Here is a 26,210-nt window from a genome sequence, read left to right as displayed (position 1 = left end):
GTTAAAAAAAAATCCTAAAGAAGCAGCCACAATTATTTTATATATTTATATCAACAAAAACATTGTACAATTAAATTCATTAAAATATCCAGTTTATTTACATATTCCACAAATATCCGCTCTGGGAACTGCCTCAAGTAATGAGCCAGTAATTTTCAGTGTCCGGGAGCTAAAAGATGAACAGTTACACAAACTCCAAGATAAACAGAGTATATGTCTATATTTATTCCCAAAGAGGGAATGCCTACATAACAGTGATTGAGTTTGCATTCTCAGAGTTTCTGTACACGCTCCTACACACGTACAAACAGCAGCAGCATTAAATACTATATTTGTAAAGTTATATTCTTATCTTGTGTAATTAGTGCTACTATTTGGCACAATTGCTTTTTAGAACGTGAGTTCACCAATAGAGCCCAATTCTGTAATAAATGACCCTTCTCAAAACTCCAGTTGATTTCATTGGGAGTTCTGCTCACTGAACAGTTACAAGACTAAGAAAATTAATAGGCATCAAAATGCTCTAATAAGTACACTAAGAAATTAGTTCAGAATGAAGAGATTAATTTTCAGAACATTACCTTCATAGAATCGGGAGCACAAATCATCTCTGGTTCCATAGATCTTCCACTTACTCCATACTCCTGATCCCTTGTAGAGCATAATATTCTTTTCCTGTTTGTTGCCATAGTTGAAAAATAAATCTTCACCTTGGATTGCAAAAAGGGTCTCATTTCTGCATTCCCATTTTTGGAGTTCACTTGCCTTATCACACGGATACAAAGTGATTGGAACCCAGTCTTTCTTTGACGGCACTCCTAAGCATAACTTCAGTGCTACGCTCATCAGCTGGTGATCAGAGACCCACCTGAATTTTTGAGACTCATTGTCCTGGTTGCAATTCGCAGTTGTAACTGAACTAGAACTCAGAACTTGTACACAGCGCTTGTGGTCTTCATTATATATTAAAAATAGTTTGGTATCTGTAAAACAAAAAAAACCACAACAATAATATTGCATGGGGATGATTTTAGGTAGACGTAAAGGTTTTTTGACTCAAGCAAGGGCCTTTTGATGCTTGACTTTGGGTTAAGACCTATCTACTGTTCAGTTAAACTAGGAATGATTCTCTAGTGCCCTGCACCTTAAGTAATCATTTCCCCTATTCAACGTATGCGCAAAATGCTACTAATTCTGATTTTACACATTTTGCCTATGTGTAAATGACAATACAAAAGGTGGAAGGCAGTGGAGAGTCAGACCCTGAGACCTAAATCAGCAGTCAAACTGGAAGGGCGGGAAAAAAAAAAAAAAGAAAAAAAGCTGTGACCACAGAAGTCATTAAAAGCCATTCACCATGCACCATAGATTGTGCAGCTCTTCAAAATATGATTGTGCGCAATCTCTGGGCTCTCTGAGATTGCTCCCATTCAGTGGGGTTTGAAAGTACTCATGGACTCCTTGGCCCTGGCTTCCCCTTAGAATCATAGAATATCAGGGTTGGAAGGGACCTCAGGAGGTCATCTAGTCCAACTCCCTGCTCAAAGCAGGACCAATCCCCAACTAAATCATCCCAGCCAGGGCTTTCTCAAGCCTGACCTTAAAAATATCTAAGGAAGGAGATTCCACCACCTCCCTAAGTAACGCATTCCAGTGTTTCACCACCCTCCTAGTGAAAAAGTTTTTCCTAATATCCAACCTAAACCTCCCCCACTGCAACTTGAGACCATTACTCCTTGTTCTGTCATCAGCTACCACTGAGAACAGTCTAGAGCCATCCTCTTTGGAACCCCCTTTCAGGTAGTTGAAAGCAGCTATCAAATCCCCCCTCAGGGGGTGGGGGGGGAGTCTGATGCCCTGACAATCTATGCTAAGGTCCCTGGGCTTCCTTCTTTAACGGGAGTGGTTGTACCTGCCAAATATCAGCCACTCATGGTGCCCAAATGATATATCACTCAAGTAAATTGTGCAGATCTGTGATCCCCACATCCTCCTTTCCCACATGCTTTCACACGGAATGAAATAGCTAACAGTGTTGACGTTTTAACTATCACCACAGAGTACTGTCATTAACACCTGCCTGAACTATTGTTCCAGAATTTCTTACAATTTAAAAAAAAAATGGCTGGAAATTGATGAAAAAATGTTAACTTCACAGTTTTCTGGGTAATATCACTCTTCTGTTTTTCTTCAACATTCAAAAAAATCCCTTATATTCTGAAACATAGATACAATTTTTCATTTTCAACCCATTGTAGCTCAAAAAGTAGTTAAAGGACTTCTATTTGTGTTGAATGCTGATAACTATCCACGTTAGCTAGAAAGCCAGTCATGTGTACGTGGTGGGCATGAGATTGACAGCAGCAGCACTCGACTTGTTCTGTACTTCTGACCTGCTCCTGAAGGAGAGATGGCCGCTTGGTAACCTGGGCCATGCAGGTAACTGAGCTGCTACCACTCTTCCAGAGTGGGCCTGGAGGTGGAAAAAGAGGAGGAAACAGTGTGAGGAGATGGCACCCTCGCCTCCTGCCCCTCTTCCTCTTCTGAGCTGGCTCCCTGCTCCAGAAGGAGAGATGGCAATTACCAGATAGGGAGCTGGGTCCAGCGAGTTCCAGCACTTCCAAAATTTGGGTGAAGATTGGTTAAAATAACAAATAACGGCTTTTGTAAAACCTGGGAAATTTTCAGTAGAAAGCAGTAAAAACAGAAAACAAAGGGCCTTATGCATAGGTTCACACTCAGTTTGCATTTTCAAGGTTTCCTCCACAACCATAACAGTTAGAGATTTCCTTCTCCTTTCCTCTCCCACCCCGTGCTTTACGTTATATCTAAATCTATCATGGTGACCCGTAGACTATATCCAGCTGGGCAGATCTGGCCCACAGCTCAAGAGTTTGTCACCCGTGATCCATTTAACATGAATTTTAAAATTGGTATTGCCCTGTTTAACAGTTCAGTCTGATGGTTAATGACATAATTCAAAGCTGGTACAGTACTTAAAATGCCCTTTCAGATATGCAGTAAGAAAGACTCATTATTTTTTATGACTTAAGGCATTCAGAATAATTGGTAATTATTGAATAAAATAATTGTAAATAAAATTAATTACATAAATTGCGAATACTTTGGGGGGTGCCAGGTTAGCTCCAAAATATATTGCATTGTATTTTTTGTTGAGACTCCAAGGTGTAAGTAATTATACTCTTTGGAGGAAGGATAACCCAGAGATGAATAACCTGCTGTTTCAATAAAAAGCTGACCTGGACTTATCTCATCCATTCTTTGGTTTCCTTCTCTTGTCCTCTGGCTTCCAACTCTTTAGGAAGCCGCATAAAACTGATGAGCACTGGAGACAAACTGCTGCCTTTTGCCAATTCGTTATACTTGCAGACAATACAAGGAAATGTATAAGTATCATCACTAGTGATACATTTTTTTATTATGCTTTTGTACTAGCAGTTAACACAAAGTTACTGTAAACTGGTATATGCAATGTTTACAATTGAAACACCCCTTTTCTTTTCCTTATTTGAAGTCACTAGTCATTCCTCTGGAATGGTGTTTGAAACATGAAGGGACATATGAATCTTTAGCGCATCTGGCACGTAAATATCTTGCAATGCCGGCTACAACAGTGCCATGTGAACGCCTGTTCTCACTTTCAGGGGACATTGTAAACAAGAAGTGGGCAGCATTATCTCCCGCAAATTGTAACCAAACTTGTACGTCTGAGCGACTGGCTAAAGTAGGATTGAGTGAACATGCAGGCTCTAAAATTTTACATTGTTTTATTTTTGAATGCAGGTTTTTTGGTATATAATTCCACATTTGTAAGTTCAACTCTCATGATAAAGAGATTGCACTTAATACTTGTATTAGGTGAACTGAAAAATACTATTTCTTTTGTTTCTTTACCGTGCAAATACTTGTAATCAAAATAAATATAAAGTGAGCACCGTACACTTTGTATTCTGTGTTGTAATTGAAATCAATATATTTGAAAATGTAGAAAACATCCAAAAATATTTAAATAAACGATATTCTATTATTGTTTAACAGTGTGATTAATCGCGATTAATTTTTTTAATCTACTATTTAAATAAGGCTGTACTATAGTAGTTCTCAGACTGGATAGGCCCAAGCAGCCAATGGGTCAGTGAAGACTTTGTAGGAGAGTTAAGGGAGTGGATGCAACTTGCCTAGATTTTCAGTGTTAAAGATTGTAGTAGGAAGAGAGCCTAAGACATAAACCTTTGTATCAGAGGCCTGGTATGAGGCAGGACCTGCTCACAGAATCTGGCAAGAACAGATATTGCAGAAATACACATTCCTAAGGAGTGCTAGTGACAGAGTACTCATGCAAACACATCCCGATATCAAGTGGTACCAAAACATCCCAGTATCAAGGATGGTATAAAAACATTCCCCAAGGATAACAGGAACACAAGGACCCCTCCTAAAAGATAAGGTCAGAATGACAGTAAACAACAGAGATGTTTTGATCGAACCAACATGTACGAGGTGATGGGTGATAACTAGCCATGTCAGGGAGCAGTAACTAACTTGTTTTTATCAGGGTATAAAGATGCATCTCAGAGGGAGTATCTTTGTCTGGCCTAGAGAGGAACGGAAAGTCACACCGTTCACTGAGCTGGTCCATTGTTACTAGCTTACATGTATTAGCGGTCAGGTAGAGTCTGCAGGATACTAGTACTGTGCTTTGTTGACAATAAACCTGGCTGGGTGCCTTCATCCCTTAACAGATTGTGTGGTCATTGGGCGGTTCGCTCAAGGTCTGCCATGCCAGCTGTCTGCGCAGGGCTGGGCCAGCACACAGGGGGAACAGCCATATGCAGCCAAATGTCTATCAGCATCTAACCACAAATTTACACAAAACTGTGATCATTCACAGAGTAGTGGGAGGCTTACACAAAATAGGGTTCCTCAGCTTTTGAAAGTTGGAGGACCTCTGGTCCTCTGTTGTTACCTCTGAATCCCCTTTGTGCGTGTGTTTTGAGTTGTGCTTCTAATAAACCTGCAGATATTTATAGAAATAGGTTTAAAAAAACAAAAACAGCACCAAACTCCCCCCCCCCAAATCCAGCTGCTGAAAAATATCCAGCCAGCTAAGTAAGAGATCACCACATATCCCTACAGCACATTATTTAGGCACGAATCCCCTCTGTGGTGTGATTCAGGGATTAGTCTAGATTCTACCACTGGACAAAGTCGGATAAGCAACTTCGGGCACTTAGAGCCCGATTCTGACCTTTTTGATCCAGTATAAATCAGCAGTAACACCACAGACTTCAGTAAAGTTACATTGGTTTTATACTGGTGTAACGGATATCAGAATTAGGCCCATAGTGTTTAGTGTCACATCCCACAGAGGTCACAGATCTAGTCAAAGTGGCGGCTTGTTAGTGGAAATCAGAATTGTGCTTTGCTGGTGAGAGGCTCCGACAGACACGTAGCTGCTTGATCTATCTGAAGCCATTCAAATTCTTAGCTTGGCACAGACTGGAAAAGAAGGGACTCTGCTTCTGTACCAATGAGAGAATGGGATAGAAAGAACAACTCTAGCGGTAGGAAGATAAAGGAAACATTTCAGCCAATGCATAGGGTGTGAGAGAGGAGCTTCTTCAGTGAAGAACAGGTCAGAGAACAGAGGAAATAGGTGCCTTGAAGTTGTGACTCTATCTGCTGGGCTAAAAGTTACACGATGCTAGGCTCAAACCTCTCAGAAATCCAGAGGCATTTCCTCCTTGGTCCCTCAGTGCTGTGGGGAAAGGTAAGGGAGTGCAGCTAGAGCTCCAAGAGAGAAAGGAGAAGGGGGGCAGATGATCAAGAGGGAGAACAGGAGAAGCAGCTGAGGGAGGAGCTTGTAGAGACAGCAGAACTTGGGGGGGGGGGGCACGGCAGAGATAATGGAGAAGGGCATAGAAGAGCGGTCTCCAGAACTCCAAAATAAGATCTTGTTTTATTGCTTTAGAAGTAGCAAAGCAGTGGCAGCAGAGCTGTGTACATGACTTGCAACTCATGGCTCCTCTGAATAGGAAGGGGCATATTATACAGTCCACACTCTGACAGGGTCACAACTGCTTCTAACTGTTCCCCCAGAAGGAGCCTTTTCAAGAGTCTCTGTCTCTGCCCCTCCCCCCAGCTCTGCTCCCGCTCATCACTGCTGTGCGTGTAAATCCTTCCCTTCACCTGACAGAGGATTCCACAGATCACAGCGAGAGGGGCAAACATTTCTACCACATTAGTTTAAAATGTGTACATCAAGGCTGATAACAAATAGAGAATGATCAGACTCTGCAACACAAAGTGTGTCTTAAAGCATGAGAACAGATGCACTTTCACACCAACATCCACATTCACAGCACAGACAGAGCAGACTTACCAAGCAGCTGAAAGGCACTCTGAATGAGAGAGAGAAAAACCAGGAGCAGGGAGAGAGTCATCACAAATGTTTGATTATTTTCTTCCCCACCACAAAAATAAAAGGTGAAGAACTGTAATCGGTTTCTATCATGAGGATATTTCTGAAGCGAGCCAGGTAGCAGGTCCTCAGCACTTGTGAAGGGCTGATGGATCAGGGGAAATCTCTGTGCTCTAAATGATAAGGAAATATCCTGTCACATGGGGTGTTTTGAAATAACAGGAATTCACAGTTCAAACTTTGCTTTCCTAAGCTAATTTCTCTGCTGAGGGAAGAGTCTCCAACAGAAAGGCAGGTGATAAAGTGATGACAGATGAGGGCAGTTTTTCAGGGACTTTGTTAGTGATTTTCCAAGGAAATCAGCCCTCAAAAGAGGACACTGGTGAGCATGAAGTGTCCAACCAGTAGTGAAAGAGCAGATTTTCCCCCCTGCCTTCACAGCTAAACCTTAAACTTCAAATACATACTCACTATGCTGACTTGTAATCTCGTTATTCCTGAATATAGAAATGGTTGTAATATGGGATTTTTAGACATTAGAGTATCAAATATCTCTTCCTTTCCTTTAATAGTATATAAATATACTTGGAGCGTGAAAAAATTTTCTTCTAAATTGCATGTTTCCTTGTAGCACAGGAAGATTACAACACAGCTGAAAAGTGAAATTAAAAAAAAAAAAATTTGAGAGGTTCACTCAGCAAAAGTGAAGAGTATGTACCACAGCATTTATGGGGTGATACTGAAGCATAAACAGGCAGGACATTGGGAAGCAGCAGGGAGGGGAAAGTAGAGATGGTACAAAAGGCTCTGGGATGTCTACACTCCCCTTGTCCCAGCAATTCTCTTAGCAACCCTGATAAAAGTTGACATTTCTTTGCTTTGTTGGGGGCAATAGCCAGTAGCATCTAGCTAATGAAGGGATTTAAGAGGGAAGTGAGGGACAAAAGGAAAAAACCAAAACACATTTTGAAAAGAAAAGAGGTAATTCAAAATGGAATGCCATTTTGGGAGAGAATAAATAGGCGTTGGAGCAGGGGAACAGGATCCTGGGTTTCCTACGGGCTGGATTAGTGATCTAACCACCAGACCAGAGAGTCATTCTCCGCTTGTTCTCTCTCTGACCCAATGACTAATTATTTATCCAAAGTGGAACAGCTTCAACAGGAGAGATTGGGGGTATCAGAATACCCCATAGTTCAGTGGCTGGGGCACTCATGTGAGACTTGGGAGATTCCTGTTCAAATATCTTCTTCCTGCTCAGGGGGAGGAGGGACTTGAACCAGTGAGTACTCTAACCGCTGGGCTGGAAGTTAAAAAGAAAGTCCTCTACTGCCTGCTTCTTACAAGAAACACTTTAGGTGCCTGGCCCCAACAGAGGGTTCCCAGCTAAGAATCCCAAGTACAAATAATTGCCTCCTCCAGACTGAATTTAGGCATCAAATTCCCTCAGAGGGCCAGTGCTTGGGACACATCTCTGTCCTCGGCATCACCCATTGGCTGTCTTAGGCAGGAAGCTGGTTTGAGTATCCCAATCTTAGGCTCCTATCTCCGGTCTCCCTTCATTCATTGTATAAGAAGCTGGAGCACCAAACTCAGGCTCTGTGAATTCCAGTGATTTCCCAGGCACCTAAAAGTTAGGGGTTATGTGACGCTGAGTGTCACACCACCTACGTCCCTTGATGAATCTAGCCCTAACCATCTACAAGTCAGCAATATTAATTTTCAAGATACAACGTAGATTACATTGTGCTTGAATGAAATGACATTCAGTATATGAATGTGCAGGCTTTTGGTATGTCAATTGACTGATTTATGCAGTGGCATTACATGTTTAAATACTGGCCACCATAGCATGATCTTACAAGACTGTATTAAAATAGTTGCTGATTATTGTTGTTTTTGTAAAGCACTTGTCAGAATGCTAACTACTGAGGGCCTGATCCTCTTTTCCTTGTGTCCCCTTATGAAGTTAACAGGAATTTTCAGTGTTCAAGGAGAGCACCTATTCTTTTGAACACTTCAGCAAAGCCTCCTGACCTCTCCTTGATAAATCAAAGGAAGACATATTTTTCTCTTTTTATATCTGTGACTATTTCTAGAGTTAACAGAAATTTTAATCTGACTAATGCATCTCAGTTTAAAAAACACCCACAAGCTTGCTTGCTGGGTGGGTGGGTTTTTGTAAACTCAGCCAGGTTCAGTGATCTGCAAGGAATTCAGAAAACATCACTGGAAGAGAGCTTAGTTGTGCCTGTAGAACACAGCCTGCATTGGGGAGAGGGGAGAGCCCCAGCTCTGTGCAGGAGCACTGGGAAGCAGACTTCCCCAGCGCACACAGGGTGAACATCCTGGAGAGCAGCACACTGCCCCCTACAAGCTGGTCTCGCTGTATGCACTGGAATGGAGGAGGGAAGCAAAAAGATGATCTCCTCCCTGTTCCCTTGAGGGCACTACAGGGGGACAATAGAGGGGCCACCCCTGTGCTTCCTAGAACACAGAGAGTGAACTCCTGGCTCCATCAACGTCAATGACAACATTCTCAGGGTATTTTTACACAGCAAAGAAAAACCCAGGGCTTGCCCATGCCAGCTGACTCAGCCTTGCAGGACTTGGGGCTGTTTCATTGAAGCTAGATTTCTTGGCATGGGCTGCAGCCCAAGCCTGGGCACCCTCCCATGTCGCAGGGTCCTAGAACCGGGCTTTAGCCTGAGCCCAGATGTCTACACAGCAGTGAAACAGCCCTGAAGCCCCAGCCCCAGGAGCCCCAGTCGGCTGGCATGGGGCAACTGTGGGTGTCTGGCTGCTGTGTAGACATAGATTCTGACTTCAGTGGGGCCAGGATTTCACTCAGGGACTTTAATTATGCTTGGCCCTTATACAGGCCATGCAAGGAGGGTGAGGCGAGGCCTCCTTGTGATCTCGCTCACATTTATGCACCCACAAAATGATCAGGCACACTTTGGCCCAGAGAGGGAGAGAAACGAGTGTGAAAGAGATAGGCAGGAGGTCATTCTAGGCATCTTAAGCAGGGGTACTAACTCTCACCATAAAGAAATCTGACAATACTCCCTTCCTGAAAAGCAGGTATTTCTGGCCATCTGGCAAGACATATTTTTACTGACAATAGTCAAATACACATAGTTGAAAATCCAGATTATAGTGTATATTAATTGTCAGTTGGGAAACTGCATCTTGAAGAACTATTTGGATTTGTACAGTTTCCCTTTCTGGCTATGCACCAGGCATTAGTTATTTATTGTGCGCTGAATGCCCATCGTGGGCTCAACACTGTACAGAGATACAGGAAGATGCAGTACTCACTTGTGAGTTAGAGCACATTAAAGGAGTCCCGGGTGCACTAGCTCACTACCGTCCACACTGGCAAGGCACGTAGAGCACTCTGACTCCGCAGCTAGAGCACTCCTGGTACTCCACCTCGGCGAGTGGAATAAGGTTTGATGCACCCTCGCTGGAGCGCCAAGGTGCCAGTGTGGATGTCCTGGTCTGTTAGTGTGCTCTGATCGGCCTCCAGAAGTGTCCCACTATGCCTGTGCTAGCCACTCTGGTCATCACTTTGAACTCTACTGCTCTGCCCTCAGGTGACCAACTGTCAGACCCGCCCTTTAAATTCTCTGGGAATTTTGAAAATCCCCTTCCTGTTTGCTCAGCCAGGTGTGGAGTGCTCTCAGTGAATCTTTCCAGGTGACCATGCCTCCACGTGCCAGGCGATCCCCAGTATGGAGCAATGGCGAGGTGCTGGACCTCATCAGTGTTTGCAGGGAGGAAGCTGTCCAGTCCCAGCTGCGCTCCAGCCATAAGAATTACGATACCTTCGGGCAGATATCAAGGGACATGATGGAAAGGGGCCATGACCAGGACGCACTGCAGTGCAGGGTTAAAGTGAAGGAGCTGCGGAATGCCTACTGCAAAGCCCGTGAGGCAAACACCTGCTCCAGTGCTGCCCCTGAGACCTGCCATTTTTACAAAGAGCTGGATGCGATACTTGGGGGCGACCCCACCTCCACTCCATGTACCACCATGGACACTTCAGAGCCCAGTTCAACAAGGCGGGAGGAGGAGCAGCAAGGCGGGAGCGAGGGTGCTGAGCTGGAGGAAGATACCCCGGAATCCCTACATGCATGCAGCCAGGAGCTGTTCTCAAGCCAGGAGGAAGGTAGCCAGTCATGGCTGCCAGTGCTTGGGGAAGGACAAACACCAGAGGAGGTTCCTGGTAAGCGGCTTTTATTTTGGGAAGGAAGTTATTCGGTGCGGGCTCTTGGGGTGAGGAGGGTAAGGGCTGCATGCATGCCTAGATGCAGAGTAGGGCATTGATGTGCTCTCTCACATCGTGGTAATCGGCCTCAGTGATCTCTTCAAAGGCCTCATCCAGAACTTGGGCAATGAGCTTGCGCAGGTTTCTCGGGAGAGCCACTGTGGTCCTTGTCCCAGTTAGGCTAACTTGCCCACGCCACTGTGCTACGAGGGGCGGGGGACCATTGCTGCACACAGACAAGCTGCATATGGGCCAGGGCAGAAGCCGCATTGCAGTAGAAGACCCTCCCTTGCTTCCCAGGTCACCCTCAGCAGCGAGATATCTTCCAGGACGAACTCCTGTGGAAAACGTGGGGACAGTGTTCAGTATAGGGGCCCCCTGCCACTGTTGGCTCTCCCCACGGCACAGAAACCCAGAGGATAGTACACCCGTGAAACAATCAGTCACGCTTGACCCTGTGCTTATTCACCATTTTGGGGCTCCCATGAGTTATGTGCGCTCACTTTGGGATGGGCAAATTACGCTATTGTGTAGACTGTGCTTGCCCTTAAGTACGGCAGAATCATTGCTCTGTCTGGTCTGAACAATGCTGCCTCTGTTAAGTGTTGCATTTTGCCTTTACAGATGCAACCTTGAGATCTCAGCCGTCCGTGTTATCACCGACCGAAAGACTCCAAAGAATCAGAAAGAGGCCACGTAGAAGCAAGGAAAACATGTTGCATGAAGTAATGCAGCATTCAAGTAATGAAAATCAAAAAGTGCAGGAGTGGCGGGACAGTGAAAGTAGGATCCACCAGCAGAATGAGGACTGCCAGCACAAGATCACGGTGCTCTGGCAGCAAAGCATGGATCGGCTGGTAAGCATAATGGAGCGCCAAGCGGACTCGATTCAAGTGCTTGTAGCCATGCAGTGGAGCACTATCGTGCCCGATCCCCCCGCTGCAGTTCTTGTCCCAACACTCTTTCCCTTGTGCCCCCTGTCACCTCCAACCCACTTTCCCCAACATCCAGGTTCTTACCACCACCAGCTGCCTCCAACACCTGTAGCTTCACCACCCAGCCCTGAAAACTACAACCCTTACCCACTGCACTCAACCCCCATCACCATGCAGGATAGCCATCCTGACGTGCAGCACGCATTGCACAGCACTCCAGACAGGAAGGCTCAGTATGATAACAGGACATATGCAAATCTGTGATTGTACTGTTCTCCATCCCACTCCCTTGCCCTTTCTGTTTCCCAAGAAGTTGTGTTTCTTTTCAATCAATGAATTTTCTTTCCAATAAATGGATTTTTTGGCTTTGAAAACATTCTTTATTACTGCATAAAATAAAAGATACCTTAGCCCAGGAAAGAAACAGGCATTGCAAGTCAGCGTAGCAAACACAGATTCCTACTAATATTGGAACCACTGCACTTCACTCCCGTGCAGGGCACCAGACATTACTGGTGGCTTTCAGCCTCAAATTGCTCCCTCAAGGCATCCCTAATCCTTGAAGCCCCGCACTAGGCCCCTCTAATAGCCCTGCTCTCTGGCTGTTCAAATTCAGCCTCCAGGTGTTGAACCGCCGAGTTCCATGCTTGAGTGAATCGTTCACCCTTCCCTTCACAAGTGTTATGGAGGGTACAGCATGCGGATATAACCGTGGGGATGCTGTCATCAGCCAGGTCCAGCTTCCCATGCAGAGAGCACCAGCGGCCCTTTAAACAGCTAAAAGCACACTCCACAGTCATTCTGCACTGGCTCAGCCTGTTGTTGAACCACTCCTTGCTGCTGTTAAGGCTCCCTGTGTAGGGTTTCATGTGCCACAGCATTAAAGGATAAGCAGAGTCTCCAAGGATCACAATGGGCATTTCGACTTCCCCTACAGTGATCTTCTGGTCTGGGAAAAAAGTCCAGGCTTGCAGCTCCCTGAACAGGCCAGTGTTCCAAAAGATGTGTGTGTCATGCACCTTTTGGGGCCAGCCTGCGTTAATGTCAATGAAAGGCCCACAGTGATCCACAAGAGCCTGGAGAACCATAGAGATTAACATACTCAGAGGCTAGGTGGGCTGGTGCCAGAATTGGAATATGCGTGCCATCCATCGCCCCTCCACAGTTAGGGAAACCCATTTGCGCAAAGCCAGCCATAATGTCATGCATGCTACCCAGAGTCACGGTTCTTCTGAGCAGGATGTGATTAATGGCCCTGCAAACTTGCGTCAACACGATTCCAACGGTTGACTTCCCCACTCCAAACTGGTTAGGGACCGATCGGTAGCTGTCTGGCATTGCCAGCATCCAGATTGCAATAGCCACCCACTTCTCCATGATCAGGGCAGCTCTCAATCTCGTATCCTTGCACCACAGGGTGGGGGCAAGCTCATCACACAGTCCCATGGAAGTGGCTTTTCTCATCCAAAAGTGCTGCAGCCACTACTCGTCATCCCAGACTTGCATGACGATGTGATCCCACCACTCAGTGCTCGTTTCCCGAGCCCAAAAGCAGCGTTGTGAATACCATAAGCAAACTTATGTCATGTCATATGCGTTACTCGAGTTGATATAATCACCGGAGCCCTCACTGTCACTTTGGATCATAAGGAATAACTCGACTGCCAAACGTGATGTGCTGGCGAGACTCATCGGCATACTCCTCAGCAGTTCAGGCTCCATTCCCACAGACCAAAAGGGAAGACAGAGCACGCAGTACAAAAAACTTTGAAAGATGGCGCCAAATGTGGAAGGAAGCACAGGGATTGCTGGGATGCGAACTGATGCATCATGGGGCGTTGGGACTGGACCCAGAATGCCCCACACCTCCCGCCCCCTTCCCACAAGCCACAGCACCAGAATGGAAATAGGTGCTCTGTGGGATAGCTGCCCATAATGCACCGCTCCCAATGCCACTGCAAGTGCCGCAAATGTGGCCACGCCAGTGCGCTTGTTCCTGTCAGCGTGGAGAGACTGGAGAGTTTTTCCTACTGCGTTCTCTGAAGGCGGGTTTAACTCAAAGCACTTTACATCTGCAAGTGTAGCCATGCCCTTAAGAGTCTATCCTCTAACTCAAATACAGACCGTACAGTACAGACATGAGCATTTCCCACATAATCCACCACACTGGAAAAGCCCATGCATTCAGATTTCATCTGAAAAGTATTCACAGACTCTTTGAAAGAGGAGGGAAATTATTTTCCTAAACTATCCTGCCATTTTTTACCAACTGCTAGCAGTCCAAGAAAATTCAGCTTTTGCTAGAACGAGCTATTCCGAGCATTCCTAATGGGGAGGAGTGTCTAATGCAGCTGTCCTAGCCGTACACATTTGTGAGACCCGACCTTCAAGCCTGGAGACTCTTGCTATTTGTTTGGCTATAGGTCATTGGAGGGGTGGGCACTTTGTACTATATTCAACCTTGGTGTAAATATGTATAATTCCCATGGAAGTGTCTTGATCAGATCTGGGTGATTTAATTAGTGAGGCTAGCTACACATGACTTAGCCACATGTATGCAACACATACATGGGGAGGAAATGAAAGTAAGTGATGAAGTAACTTACACCTATATGGCATTCAGTGGGTTTGTTGAGAAGAATAACTCATACTCTGAGGGGATATGAAGAAGCTGTAGTAGACTGGCATACGTGTGAAGCCTACAGATGGACAATACAAGATAAAGAAAGAGCAACTTCTACTGCATGCTTGTTTATTCTGAATTCATGTAGCTCAAAAGTGGCTTTTTAGCTGTCCTGGGAGAGCTACCTAAGGACCAAGGGGTCCAACTGAGTCTCAGGTTTTAGTAAAATGGAGGCACCAACACACCTCAAGTCTGGTATAACAAACAGGTAATGACGGGACAGCATTTGTCACATACTCTAGATAGATATAAACTTTTCAGCTCTCTCTTGGGCGTAGGAAGCCACCTCTTCCAGATCATGTTTGGACTGGAAGGGCCTACGTTTTTCTGAAGCAGGTCAGCCCATCTCTAATTCTGGAACAGCCTGTATTTACAATGAATGACAGTGTCCCTGGCAAAGTATGCTGAAAGGTGTGACTGAAGTCAAAGTGGCTCTTGACTTTTGACAGTCAACAGGAAAATGGAAAGATCTGTATAATTAAAATCATACCCAGACCTAAAGCCTAATGTCCATTCTGCTTCAGTGTGAACATAATTATTTCCCAAGTCTCCCAGGTGTATATCTAGATATATGTTTTGATGCCAGGCCTAAGCCTATACCTCTAAGAGGACTACATTGATGATTTGCTCTTAATCACTTTGCTTTCACATTGTAGTGGAACATACAGTCAACAGAAAAATGCATTAGTCAAGTCTGTATATTATATACGTAATTCAAATAAAAAATAACCCTATGTTAAAAGTAAATTAAAATTGAAGAGTCAGGAACTGCCAAAGTTAACTGTCCTGTACAAGCCAGATAGGAGGATTATTAGTTTATCTGAATGTTATTTTGGGGCTTATTTTAGCAAATCATTTTTTACTGAATGGGGGACATCATTCATTCTAAGAAGAATTTCGAGGGAAATATTTCTGTGAGTGAAAAAGACAATCAAAGCACTGGTTTCCACTACCAGCGATATCTGAGCTATCATGAGCTCCATTAACATCCCATTGGGCAGAGATAGCCGTTTTGGACTGAACTAATTCAACCCATTTTATCCACTATGCCTGATCTTAAAAAAAAAAAAGAAAGTAGTTTCCAACATCATCCCCTTGCTGCAAAGAGGAGAGTGAGACTTTTGCATTTTTGTTTGTTTTAAACACTACATAAATACATCAAAGACTGTGAAATGCTTCTACAATCTAGTTCTAGTTTCTAACTTCTCAGATTCAGGTTGTAGATGGCCTATGAAAGTAAGAACAAACAAACAAGGGTTCCCTCTCCATAGCCCTCTTGCACTTCTGGTTTCTTCACTTGCTGTGCTCAGTTTTTGTACCCTTCCTGGGATTTGTGTACCCTTCCAGTAAAGCCCAGAGTTACTAGATTTACTTCACACACTAAATGTGTCAGTGGCCTAGTAAATAGTCCATAATTTTCAAACTTACAACTTTATATGAACTGTGTTTATATGTTTAGTCATCAATAATAAACTGCAGTACAGTTTTATCAGTGTAGCAATGGTGTCTGTAAGATTACCTTACACATAACATCAACAGGAGTTTCAAATATCAAAAGTCAGTGAATATGAGGATGCAATAGAAATAGAAAGACAACAACACTGAAATTAATGTAACATCATTATATACATCAACAACGCTCCCTCATCTTGAATATTTTGCTCACTTCTGGTCACCCATATGAAAAAAAGATAAAGCGGCAATACAAGCAGTTCAAAGATGAGACAAATGAATAAATGCATGAAGATATTTCCATATCAGAAGAGAATGAAAAGGCAGTTTAAAGAGGAGATGGGAAAGAGGGGACATGATAGATGGACAAAAAGTAGTGAATGGTATAGAGTAGGTTAGTCAGGCACTCCTATTTACCCTCTCATAATACGGGAACAAGATGACTACCAAAGAAATTTAAAGGCAGCAAAATTAAAATATATTTCTTTCATCAGTTTTAACTTGGAGCATAATCCATGGATCCCATTGCCACAAGGTATCAGAGGCCAACGGTGTTTAGAACTCAAGCAAAGAACAAACAGCTATATGAATGAGACCATCCACAATTACACCAAATAGGATAAGAAAATGTGTAAAGGGTGGACTCCCCTCATCCTTCAGGATATAAAGCCAACCTCTAACTGAGTCGATTAAAGAAGAAGTTTCCCCATGAGCAGGTTTTCCCATAATGGTCAGTTACAGGTTTTTTTTCTCCCACATTCCTCGGAAGCATCTGGTACTAGCTAACATCACAGATAGGATACCAGACTAACTAGACAACAGATCTGCTCCTGTATAGCAATTTGTATGCTCCTGTGTGACAAGAAAATGCCTGAGAAATGTACGAGTCAAAAAGTCATATCCTATTGGCTATGCATGAACAGCAAGAACATTGCAATGTCCTTTTCATATGTGAAATAAAAATCTATGCCAGCGACTTCACTCTCATGACCAGCAACTGTTTAACAATCCATTGTGCACATCTGACAGATGGCATTTATTTGGGTAAGGAAACAGATCTCAGTTTCATCTCAAAGGGATTATTATATTAAACAATAAGGAAAAAAATTAAGAAGAGAAAGAGCTTGCCCTTATTATAGGAATTTAAACTAAATACAAGCAATGCTAACATATTTCAGTATTTGAAGTATAGACAATGTGTAACATTGTCTAAGGGAAAATGCTGTCTCGGGTTTCAGTAGAATGTATTTACAATTGCAGTTACATCAATTTAATGGACAATGCCAGATTAAGTGTTTTACTCAGAGAACTCTTGAACTCCCTCTGCTCAGAGCTGGCTGGAAATTTTCTGACATTTTTCACTTGAAAAACATGGATTTGATTAAACGCAGGAATGAATTGACTGACAAATTTTTGTCAACTAAATAGTATTGGAATGTTTCATTTCAATAAGGTCATTTCAGTATTTCCAAAACAAAATGTTTGTGAAATTTAATTTCACAGGAATTTTTGAATTTTCAAATTTTCATTCCAATTTGGAACAAGAACAAAAATTCAAAATGTTGGAATTTCCTGCAGAACAGAAATTCTGAGTTTCAATCAACTCTATCTCTGCCTCTGCTTCTCTCTAATCTATATCCTTTTAAATACATGAAAGATCCACAATATGGCAGTCTCCAGCATATCCAACACTGGATATCATTATTACAGTAAGTGACATTTTTTTCCGAGATGATTTTTTGGAGAAAAATGCAGATTTACAAACACCAGAACTTTTTGCGAATTCATGTAGATTTTTCTGAATTATTTCAGTTGAAATGAAACCTAAACAAATTCTAAAACCCTCAAATCATTTCATTTTGAATTTTTCAAAATTAAACATTTCAATTATTTTTGTTGATTTTTTGTTTGGAAATTTCCTCTTTTTTTTTTCTAATGTTTAAAAGGCTCAAAATCAAAGCAGAAAACTGTGTTTCAGGTTGAAAAAGATGTTTCATTGGACCTGAAATAATTTATTTGTTTTTTTTTACTTTTTGATTCTCCGAGAATTTTGAAAAATTTAATTTTCTCTTCAACCCCAACGCATTTCTTCATTTTTCAGAATTGCCAGAAGACCATTTGCACAGCTCTAATAATTACTTTACTTATGTTTTACCTATTATATAAATGCATTGGATGTGTCACTCCTCCAGAGTCATGGGGAATTCAGGGTGACCAGAACTTCCCAGGAGACACTCAGTACCTCTGAGGATCAGACACAAAATTTGTATGTGCACTGTTTCCAACTAGTGGTTACATGGTACACCCATCTTAGGCCTAGTCTACACTAGGAAATTAGGTCAGTATAACTACATTACTCAGGTGTGTGAAAAATCCACACCCCGAATGATGCAGTTAAACCAACCTAGCCCCCAGGGTACACAGTGCTACATCGACAGGAGAATTCTCTCATTAACCTAGCTACCACCTCTCAGGGAGATGTATACCTTCACCAATGGGAGAAGCCCTCCTGTCAACATAGGTAGTATCTTCACTGAAGCGCTACAGCAGTGCAACTGTACCACTGCAGCATTTTAAGTGTAGACAAGCCCCTGGATACATTAGATGTTAGACTTCAGTGTGTCTAATCACTTTTCTGTAGCTGCTGGCTACAAAGAACATAAGATTTTATATCTACATAGACATCAGTGTTTCACTGTGTAGAGCTAAAATTATAGGCAGGACTGGGAGCACCACTTATTATTAAGGTTGCTCAATAGTTCCCATTATAAGACTCTGTTTTCAGTGGTTTATAACTTGGCCAAACTTTTAACCATTTGGACACAAAAAAATTCTTGCCAGATGTCTGCCTCAGGCTGAATATTTTTGGAAAATTTCAGCCAAATTTTTCAGCTTTTTCTGAGAACAAGGTGAAATATACATTGTTTTGACCATGTTAAAAAAAAATTCAGGTAACCTTTTATTTGAAATGCTCTAGTACACAAGTGCTTTGGAGAAGGGACTTTAAATTTGGTAAGAGAATGACCTTTGTGTAAAGGATGTGCCTTGCACTGACCCTGTGAAAAATTCACCCAAATTTGGCCAAGTTGTAATATCTTGAAAACCTGCAGTTTGCACATGCTCAGTAGAGACTTGCTAGAGATTCGCAGCTAAATTCCCTGAAGAATACTGTCCAAACTGGGCATACTCCAGCCCAGGGCCAAGGAAGACTTTCCCTGCAATTGCAGTTCTGGGCTGCTGTAGAATCAGACCAAAATGGGCACCAGAAATTAGAGCAGGGAGCCTGTCTCTCCTGTGCTCTCAAGGACTGACCTCTTTGGGCCCAGGCAGCATGGAGGAGAAAGTTTCCTGATACAAATGCAGAGGGGACAAGAGCCTGACCTGGGGGTATTTGTTTATAGAGCAGGAGAAGTAGATTGAGGGCTAGTCTACACTATCACGCTATACTGGTGCAGCTGTGCCGCTATAGCATGTCTGGTGAAGACGCACTATGCCAATGGGAGAGCACTCTCCCGTCAGCCACATTACTCCACCTTGATGAGAGGTGGAAGCTATGTCAGCTGGAGAGCATCTCCTGCTGACACAGAGCGGTGTCCACACCCTGCGCTAAGTTGATGTAACTTATGTCACTCAGAAGGGTGGCTTTTTCACACCCAGGAGCAACGTAACTTACATTGATTTAAGCCGTAGTGTAGACAAGCCCTGAGACAAAGAGACTGCTGGTGGAGACTGGGAATAAAGACTGGCAGGGGGGAATGCAACTGGGAGATGAGGAGGTAAACAGGAACGGGGGAGGGTGGCTAGGAGCCAGTGTGTGTGAAGGATATTGAGATCTGATGAGGAGCTGGGGGAGAACTGGGACCGACCAGAAGAAGAGATAGCGACAAGGTAGGGGACACAACATACTAAGATTGGATGAAGAGCCTGCGAAGGGGGACTGGGAGCCAGTGGGGACAGGTTCAAGTTGTCTCAAATTGGGTACCCAAAATTAGTGGATACTTTGGACCTTAATCTCTCTGTGCCTCAGTTTCTCATCTGTAAAATAGGAACCACCATCCCCCATTATCTCATGGGGATGTTATGAAAATTATTTTATTAATGTTTGTGAAGCACTCAGATACTACAGCAAAGGGCACCATACAAAAGCCTGTGAGGAAATTAATAATTCTATCTCCCGAGTAGCGTCTGAATAGCGTGCAGTAAATAAGGCCTGGGGCCACACATTGAACAATGAGGAGAATGCAAAATATTGAATACCTACTCATCAAATGAGCACTGTCCATATTGTGCACAGGGGTCCTATGGCAAAAATTATATGTGATCATGTAATTAAAGACCATGCCCTAACACATATGCACAATGGGAGGGAACTACGGTTGCATAGGCAACCTTAATTCTGGCACTTCCTAACTTTTGAGGGCTTGACTTTGAAACCTTAATAATGTTCTTCTAATATTTTTGTGTGTAATTATATATTAAGGCTATATATTGCCGTTTATCATACTTATTAGTTTCTATGTATATATTAATTATCCTTGTAATTTCACTAGCATGTGTAAATATTTGGAAATAATATTTTCCTGTATGTGTTTCTTTTTAAGACCAATAAAAAGTCTCAACACTTCATAATAAGCATGATTTCTAATGTAAGTGTACATATTGGTTTACAGTTTTGTAGAAATTAGAATCTTACTTGAGTCTTGAGCCTTTCTTTCAGAGAAAATTTAGCAAGTTTTTCAGTGATATCAACTATTAAATTAAAAAGACTGAAAGATTAGTGAAGGTATTATTTAGCTATTAATCACTGGGGCCTGTTACATGAAAAAAATAGAAACATTGAAAAAATAGTTTAAAAAACTTTAAGAAAGAATACATTATTTTATAGACTCAAAATTCTGGTTTCCCCACTTTCTTACTGTTTTCCAGCTCTTTCCAGGTGAAAAGCAGTAAGTAAAGATGAAAAGTGTTCTTCCCCCCTACACAGACCCAACTTCACACTTTACCTCCCCCTTCTCTTCTTCCAGAGGAAAAAAGGTGGCCGGGGGCAGAAAGTAAAAAGGGTGAGAGAAAGGGGAAACCCCCAAATCCTAAAACCAAAAATGAAAAAATACAATTTTACTTCCAAAACCCTAAAACAAAGTGATATTTTAAATTGAAATACAATCCGTTTTCATTTTGAAATGTCAACTCTAAACAAAATCTTTCTTTTGAATTTTCCAATCTCCAAACTGAAATATTTAAACAAACCAAAACAAAAAAAGTAAGTCAACAGTTTGCCCCAGAAAATGTCAGTTTGGACAAAAAAATACATCACATTTTCCTGCTGATAAAGTTTTTCTCAATCCTTTTAGGTCTGTGACCCACAACATGGCTGAAAACCCATTCAACGACCCACCGCAACCAACCCTCTTTTGCAAGTAAAGATAATTGTGGAATGAAGATCAGAAGCCAATTTTATGGCTTATAAACTGAAAAAATGTACATGAATTCGGGTAGTTTGTGGCCTGGGGGGTTGGTGCTCCTGGGGTTGGGGTAGAGCAAAGACTTGGGTGATATTGGTTGCTGGTGTGAGAAGGGTTGACTTGGGGTGGGAGGCTGGACCTGGTAGGATGAAGGAGGCTGCTGGAGTGAGGGGTGCTTTTGTGTGTGGCCCTGGGCTGGATGAGGATGTGGTGGACCGGGAGTGAGGGAGACTTCTGGTAAGGTGAGGTAAGAGTGGTGGGCTTATTCTTTCCTTCTCCACCTGCCCACAACTCAGCTTCAGGACAGCACTGCTCCAAGAGGCTGCAAACCCATCTACACAGTCCCTTGAACTTGCTCCCCTGCCTCTGCCCCCAACACTGAGCCAGAGAGAAATGAGGATGAGGGGGTAGGTAGGAGGGGGGATGGCAGATGCAGCAGTGAGTTGCTCCTTCACTCACCTGCCCTGGCTCCTGCACAGACTTTTTGGATTGGGCCAGAGTCCATTAATCAACGGCTCTGGGAAATTCACCATCCTTTTCCAGAAATTTACAAAAATTGGCAGAAAGAGCAAAAATTAGTAAGAAATGTGGGAACACATTAAATACAAAACCACCTCTATGTTGCCCAAGTAACCTGCCGTCTCACAGCTTGTCAGTGCCCTACGAGAAATGGATTGTGACCTCAGGCCACCAGATGCCCACCTCACAGAAGCCATCACCACAAATGACTCTCTGGATTCACAGTTGCCAACTTTCACATGGTAAATAAGCACCCCGACTTTCACAATAGGTCAAAAATCAAGCGAATCCCATTTCAAAACAAGGCGATAACAAGCCAATCCCTAAGAACCCCAACACGCTATGTGACTAGATACCCCCCGGCAGGCAGTCTGGGACTGTGGTAGGCCCGCTGTGCACCTGTGACTCTCTCCCCCTCCCCAGCCCCTGCTTGCTGGGAGCCGATCAAAAAAAAAGAAGCAATAAGCTACAACAAGCAACAAGCTACAAGCCAAATAAGCAACAAGCTACAAGGCAAAAACTAGACAACAAGCAACTCACAAGCCAATTAAGACAAAAACAAGCCCAACTTCTGTGGGTTTTTTGCGGGTTTGGCATGTCTGTCTGGTTTACAGTTTCAACTGAAATGCCATGGCTTGAATAAACAAAGACTGAACCACTTTAGGGTACTGGCACTTTCCTGGGGGTAGTGAAATGGATACAGTCCCAGTCCAGGCTGTATCTGATCTGTGCATAAGAAGAACATAGCTCTCATCATTGCTATTTGTTCAGCTATTTTTCCATCACTAGAACTAAACTGTAATACTTAAAACATTTTTTAAAAGCAAGATGTCAAAACAGAACTAGTACCACTATGTAACAGACACAACAGGAATTTTCTTGGGAATATTTATAAAGGTAACATTCAGAACATGCATAAAATCTGAAAAGAAAATAGTTTAGATGCCTAGGATCTAAGCCAAGAGATTTCAAAAGCATTTATGCAACAATCACTTGCTGGGAAGAAGCGTGGTCCAATGTGTGCACACAGGGCTGGAATTCAGGACTCTTAGGATTTACTCTTGCCTCTGTCATAATTTATTGAATGTCCTGGGGCAAATCACAATCGCTTCGTGCCTCAGTTTACCAATGTAACAAACACGCAGAAGGGTATTATTTGGGGTAACTGATATTTGTACGGACCATGGTGATTCATTTATAGCACTTATGAAATACTCCTAGTTATAGAAACTCACATGCAAAGTACTGTGATGAGAGCTTCATGTGTACTTCTTGCTGAAAACCAGATCAAGACTTATCAAACCCTGAAGGGGGCAGAGGGGGCATATCCAAATTAGAAATGCCGGAAACCTCATGAAGGCCCAAGTACTGGGCAGCAGAACACAACCTGAGCGCCGTCCTGTTCCACAGCAGGAGAGGGAGGAGTTATTCCTTCCAGAACACAGAGTGCTGCAGTAGTATCCACATAGCAGGGTATCCTCTGGCACCACCTCCTGGGGCCAGCCCGCTGCAAACCTGGACACAGACATACCCCGTGGAGGTGAGTAGCTTTGCATGCCCCCTAAGCTCTTCCCCACCCCACTGACATGGCTCAGTAGCAATGGTTCCACTATGAAGGGAGCCTCCAGACCCTGTTTTCATAAGGGTGCAGCTTTCTGGGGTAACCCTGCATTTGGAATTTTGTAAGTATTTTTTCCACAGGCAGGAAAGCCATTTTTTGTGAAAAAGGACAATATGAGGCTATCCTTTTTAAAATATATAATCAAAGTTTAACTTAGGTGATGATTAAGGAGCAAATTCCACTCTAGGCTATAAAAGAATAATTCCAACACATTATAGTTTCCAATTTATAATATATTCACATTAATATTTCCTGGGGCACCTCTCAGGACCTTTTCACCTTGGCCTTTATCTCCTGCCTCCCTTTTGTAAATGACCCAAACACTGATTAATAAAAAACAACATGCATTTCCTACCTCAAGTGCTGCTTTTAAAGTTCCAAAGCTTGCAATGGTTTCAGTACTGTATCTATCGGCATGGTAAAGTTCCTAGAGAATAAAAATAAAATATTTCTGCTTTGCACTTATTTAGCTTGTCTTTCCTCAGAGGATAACAAAGAACTTAAACCACTCATGTCAGACATGTAAGCAAATATTATGACAAAAAGGAGGTAGGTATATGACTAGCTCAAAGGAAACGTATGACAGAGCCTGAAACTGAACCCAGACTGCCTGATTCCCAGACTGGTGCCTTAGCTATACCACCCTGCTTAAATTACTGTACAATCATTAATCTGTGCGATAAAATCTGAACCATCACCCCCTTATAACCTTTCTCTTTACCTGATATGTTGAATAAACTACCATAATCCCAAGTATTACATAATTACCACCATAATACTACCCATAACACCAAGTGCATCCCCCGAAAGGCCAACTTGTTTGAAACACAAAAGTGTGGACAGCAAGCAGAAGTGAGGGAGGGACCTGAATAATGCTGCGAAATGCAGAGATTAATGCAATCAGCTCAGAAACTCAACAGCCCCTGAACTGGATCTTACATGGTGCTACAAATGAGCACATGGAGGGAATGCAAGCCATGACAGCAGTACCCCAATTACAAGACTTCTCTGTGGTCCCAACCTCTGCTGTCATACAATCACCTCTGGACTCACTAAAGTGTAAAACTAATATGTTAGCGACTTTTTTTAAAATTTTCTTAACAGTCATAGTCCCAAACATTGTAGTAATACACTCTACTCGGTTTTTGGACCATTATTATTGAATTCTATAGTTTTATTTGCTTTTTAAGCAATGGAGATAACTACTCTTTAAATGAAATACTGAGTTGCACTGTTTTTAAAGATTTGCTGTAACACTGTGTGCCTCAAAGGGCCCTCGTGATTGAGGCCCTGAGAAAAGCACAGTTTCACAGAAATCAGCCCAATATTGTGATTTTTCCAACAGAAGGGAGATGGACGTTGCCATCCACGCATGCTGGGCCCCTGCTCGATGCAGTTTGTAGGGCGCAGCAACATCGCGTCAGAGCAGCAGTTCCAAGCATCACATAAAACTGGTTGCTGAGTCCCCGAAACTGCTGCTTCGACGTGATACTGCCACACGTTAAGAGGCTCACTGAGCACAAGATCAGATGCACATGGCTGCCCGCTTCCTCCTCCTTGCTGCTGGAAAATTTGAAGCAGTTTGTGAAGGACTTAGCAGCTGTGCCATTCCACCTCCCCGCTGAGGCCATGACTGCTCACATTCCACATGGCTGTGGTGTTGCCGCTATAAAGTACATCTGCTGAGTCCGCAGTGAGCTTTTGCTCCATGCATATCCTGTGAAAGTTGTTACTTTATCTGTGGCACTGCTGTGAATTTTCTAAAAGATATCTGCCATTTTCTTGGGGCCTTACTCATTATCCTTATGCACCCCATCCCAAGTTCCTAATGGAAGGGCTCAACGTGTGATCCAATTCCCACTTAAGTGAATTATAATCTTTCCATGGCAGTTTGACTGAGGTCAAAGAGGGCTGCCAAAAAGAACCTATCTTGAAAAATCTACTTAGGGAGACCTGGGAATCAGGTCCTACATTGTATATGGCGTTACTGGTGTTTCCTGAGTTTGTATCCAAGTATCCATCTCAGAGGCAGTAGGCAGATCATCTGAGTCTAGAACTGGAAAAGGTGCAGAGAGAAACAACAAAAACCATTAAAGGTACAGAATAGCTTCCATACAAGGAGAGATTTAAAAGACTGGGACTTTTCAACTTGGAAAAGAGACAGCTAAGAGGGGGTATGATAGAGGTCTATAAAATCATGACTGATCTGGAGAAAGTGCATAAGGAAGTGTTATATACTCCTTCACATAACACAAGAACCAGGGGGTCACACAATGAAATTAACAGGCAGCAGGTTTAAGACAAACAAAAGGAAGTATTTCTTCACACAATGTACAGTCAACCTGTGGAATTCATTACCAGAGGATGTTGTGAAGGCCAAAACTATAATTGGGTTCAAAAAAGAACTAGATAAGTTCATGCAGGATAGATCCAGCAATGGCTGTTAGCCAAGATGGTCAGGGATGCAACCCCATGCTCTGAGTGTTCCTAGCCTCTTCGTGCCAGACACTGGGAGTGGACAACAGGGGATGGATCATTCGATGATTACCTGCTTTGTTCATTCCCTCTGAAGCACCCAGCATTGACCACTGTCAGAAGACAGGGTACTGGGCTAGATGGACCCTTGGTCTGAGCCAGTATGGCAGTTCTTATGTTCTTATAAGTCCAATATCCTTTGTTTTGGCAATACTTAAAGCTACCAACAAGGACTCTCAGTGTAGGAAAGGTTCTTTGTTTTGTTTTGGCTGCAGAGGAATGTCTGGTGGCCCACCCACACTTACTGAGTAGTTTTATCAGAAATTTGAAGTCCTACATTTATAGACC

The 26,210-nt window shown here is 43.1% G+C and overlaps 1 protein-coding gene across 1 annotated transcript in view; it reads right to left on the bottom strand.

Annotated features, from left to right (window-relative positions):
- The window catches only part of LOC144260723 (macrophage mannose receptor 1-like), an 84,042-nt gene extending 77,578 nt beyond the window's left edge, over positions 1-6,464 (bottom strand). Inside the window, exons 1-2 of the mRNA XM_077809435.1 lie at positions 6,404-6,464; positions 582-983 (exon numbers count right to left, since the gene is read on the bottom strand). Of these exons, the coding sequence (XP_077665561.1) occupies positions 582-983; positions 6,404-6,464 (463 nt within the window). The remainder of the gene's footprint in view (positions 1-581; positions 984-6,403) is intronic.
- Positions 6,465-26,210: the final 19,746 nt, after the last annotated feature.

This window comes from Eretmochelys imbricata, chromosome 2, assembly GCF_965152235.1.
Source record: "Eretmochelys imbricata isolate rEreImb1 chromosome 2, rEreImb1.hap1, whole genome shotgun sequence".
Taxonomy (NCBI): domain Eukaryota; kingdom Metazoa; phylum Chordata; order Testudines; family Cheloniidae; genus Eretmochelys; species Eretmochelys imbricata.
This window is presented reverse-complemented; position numbering and strand designations above follow the sequence as displayed.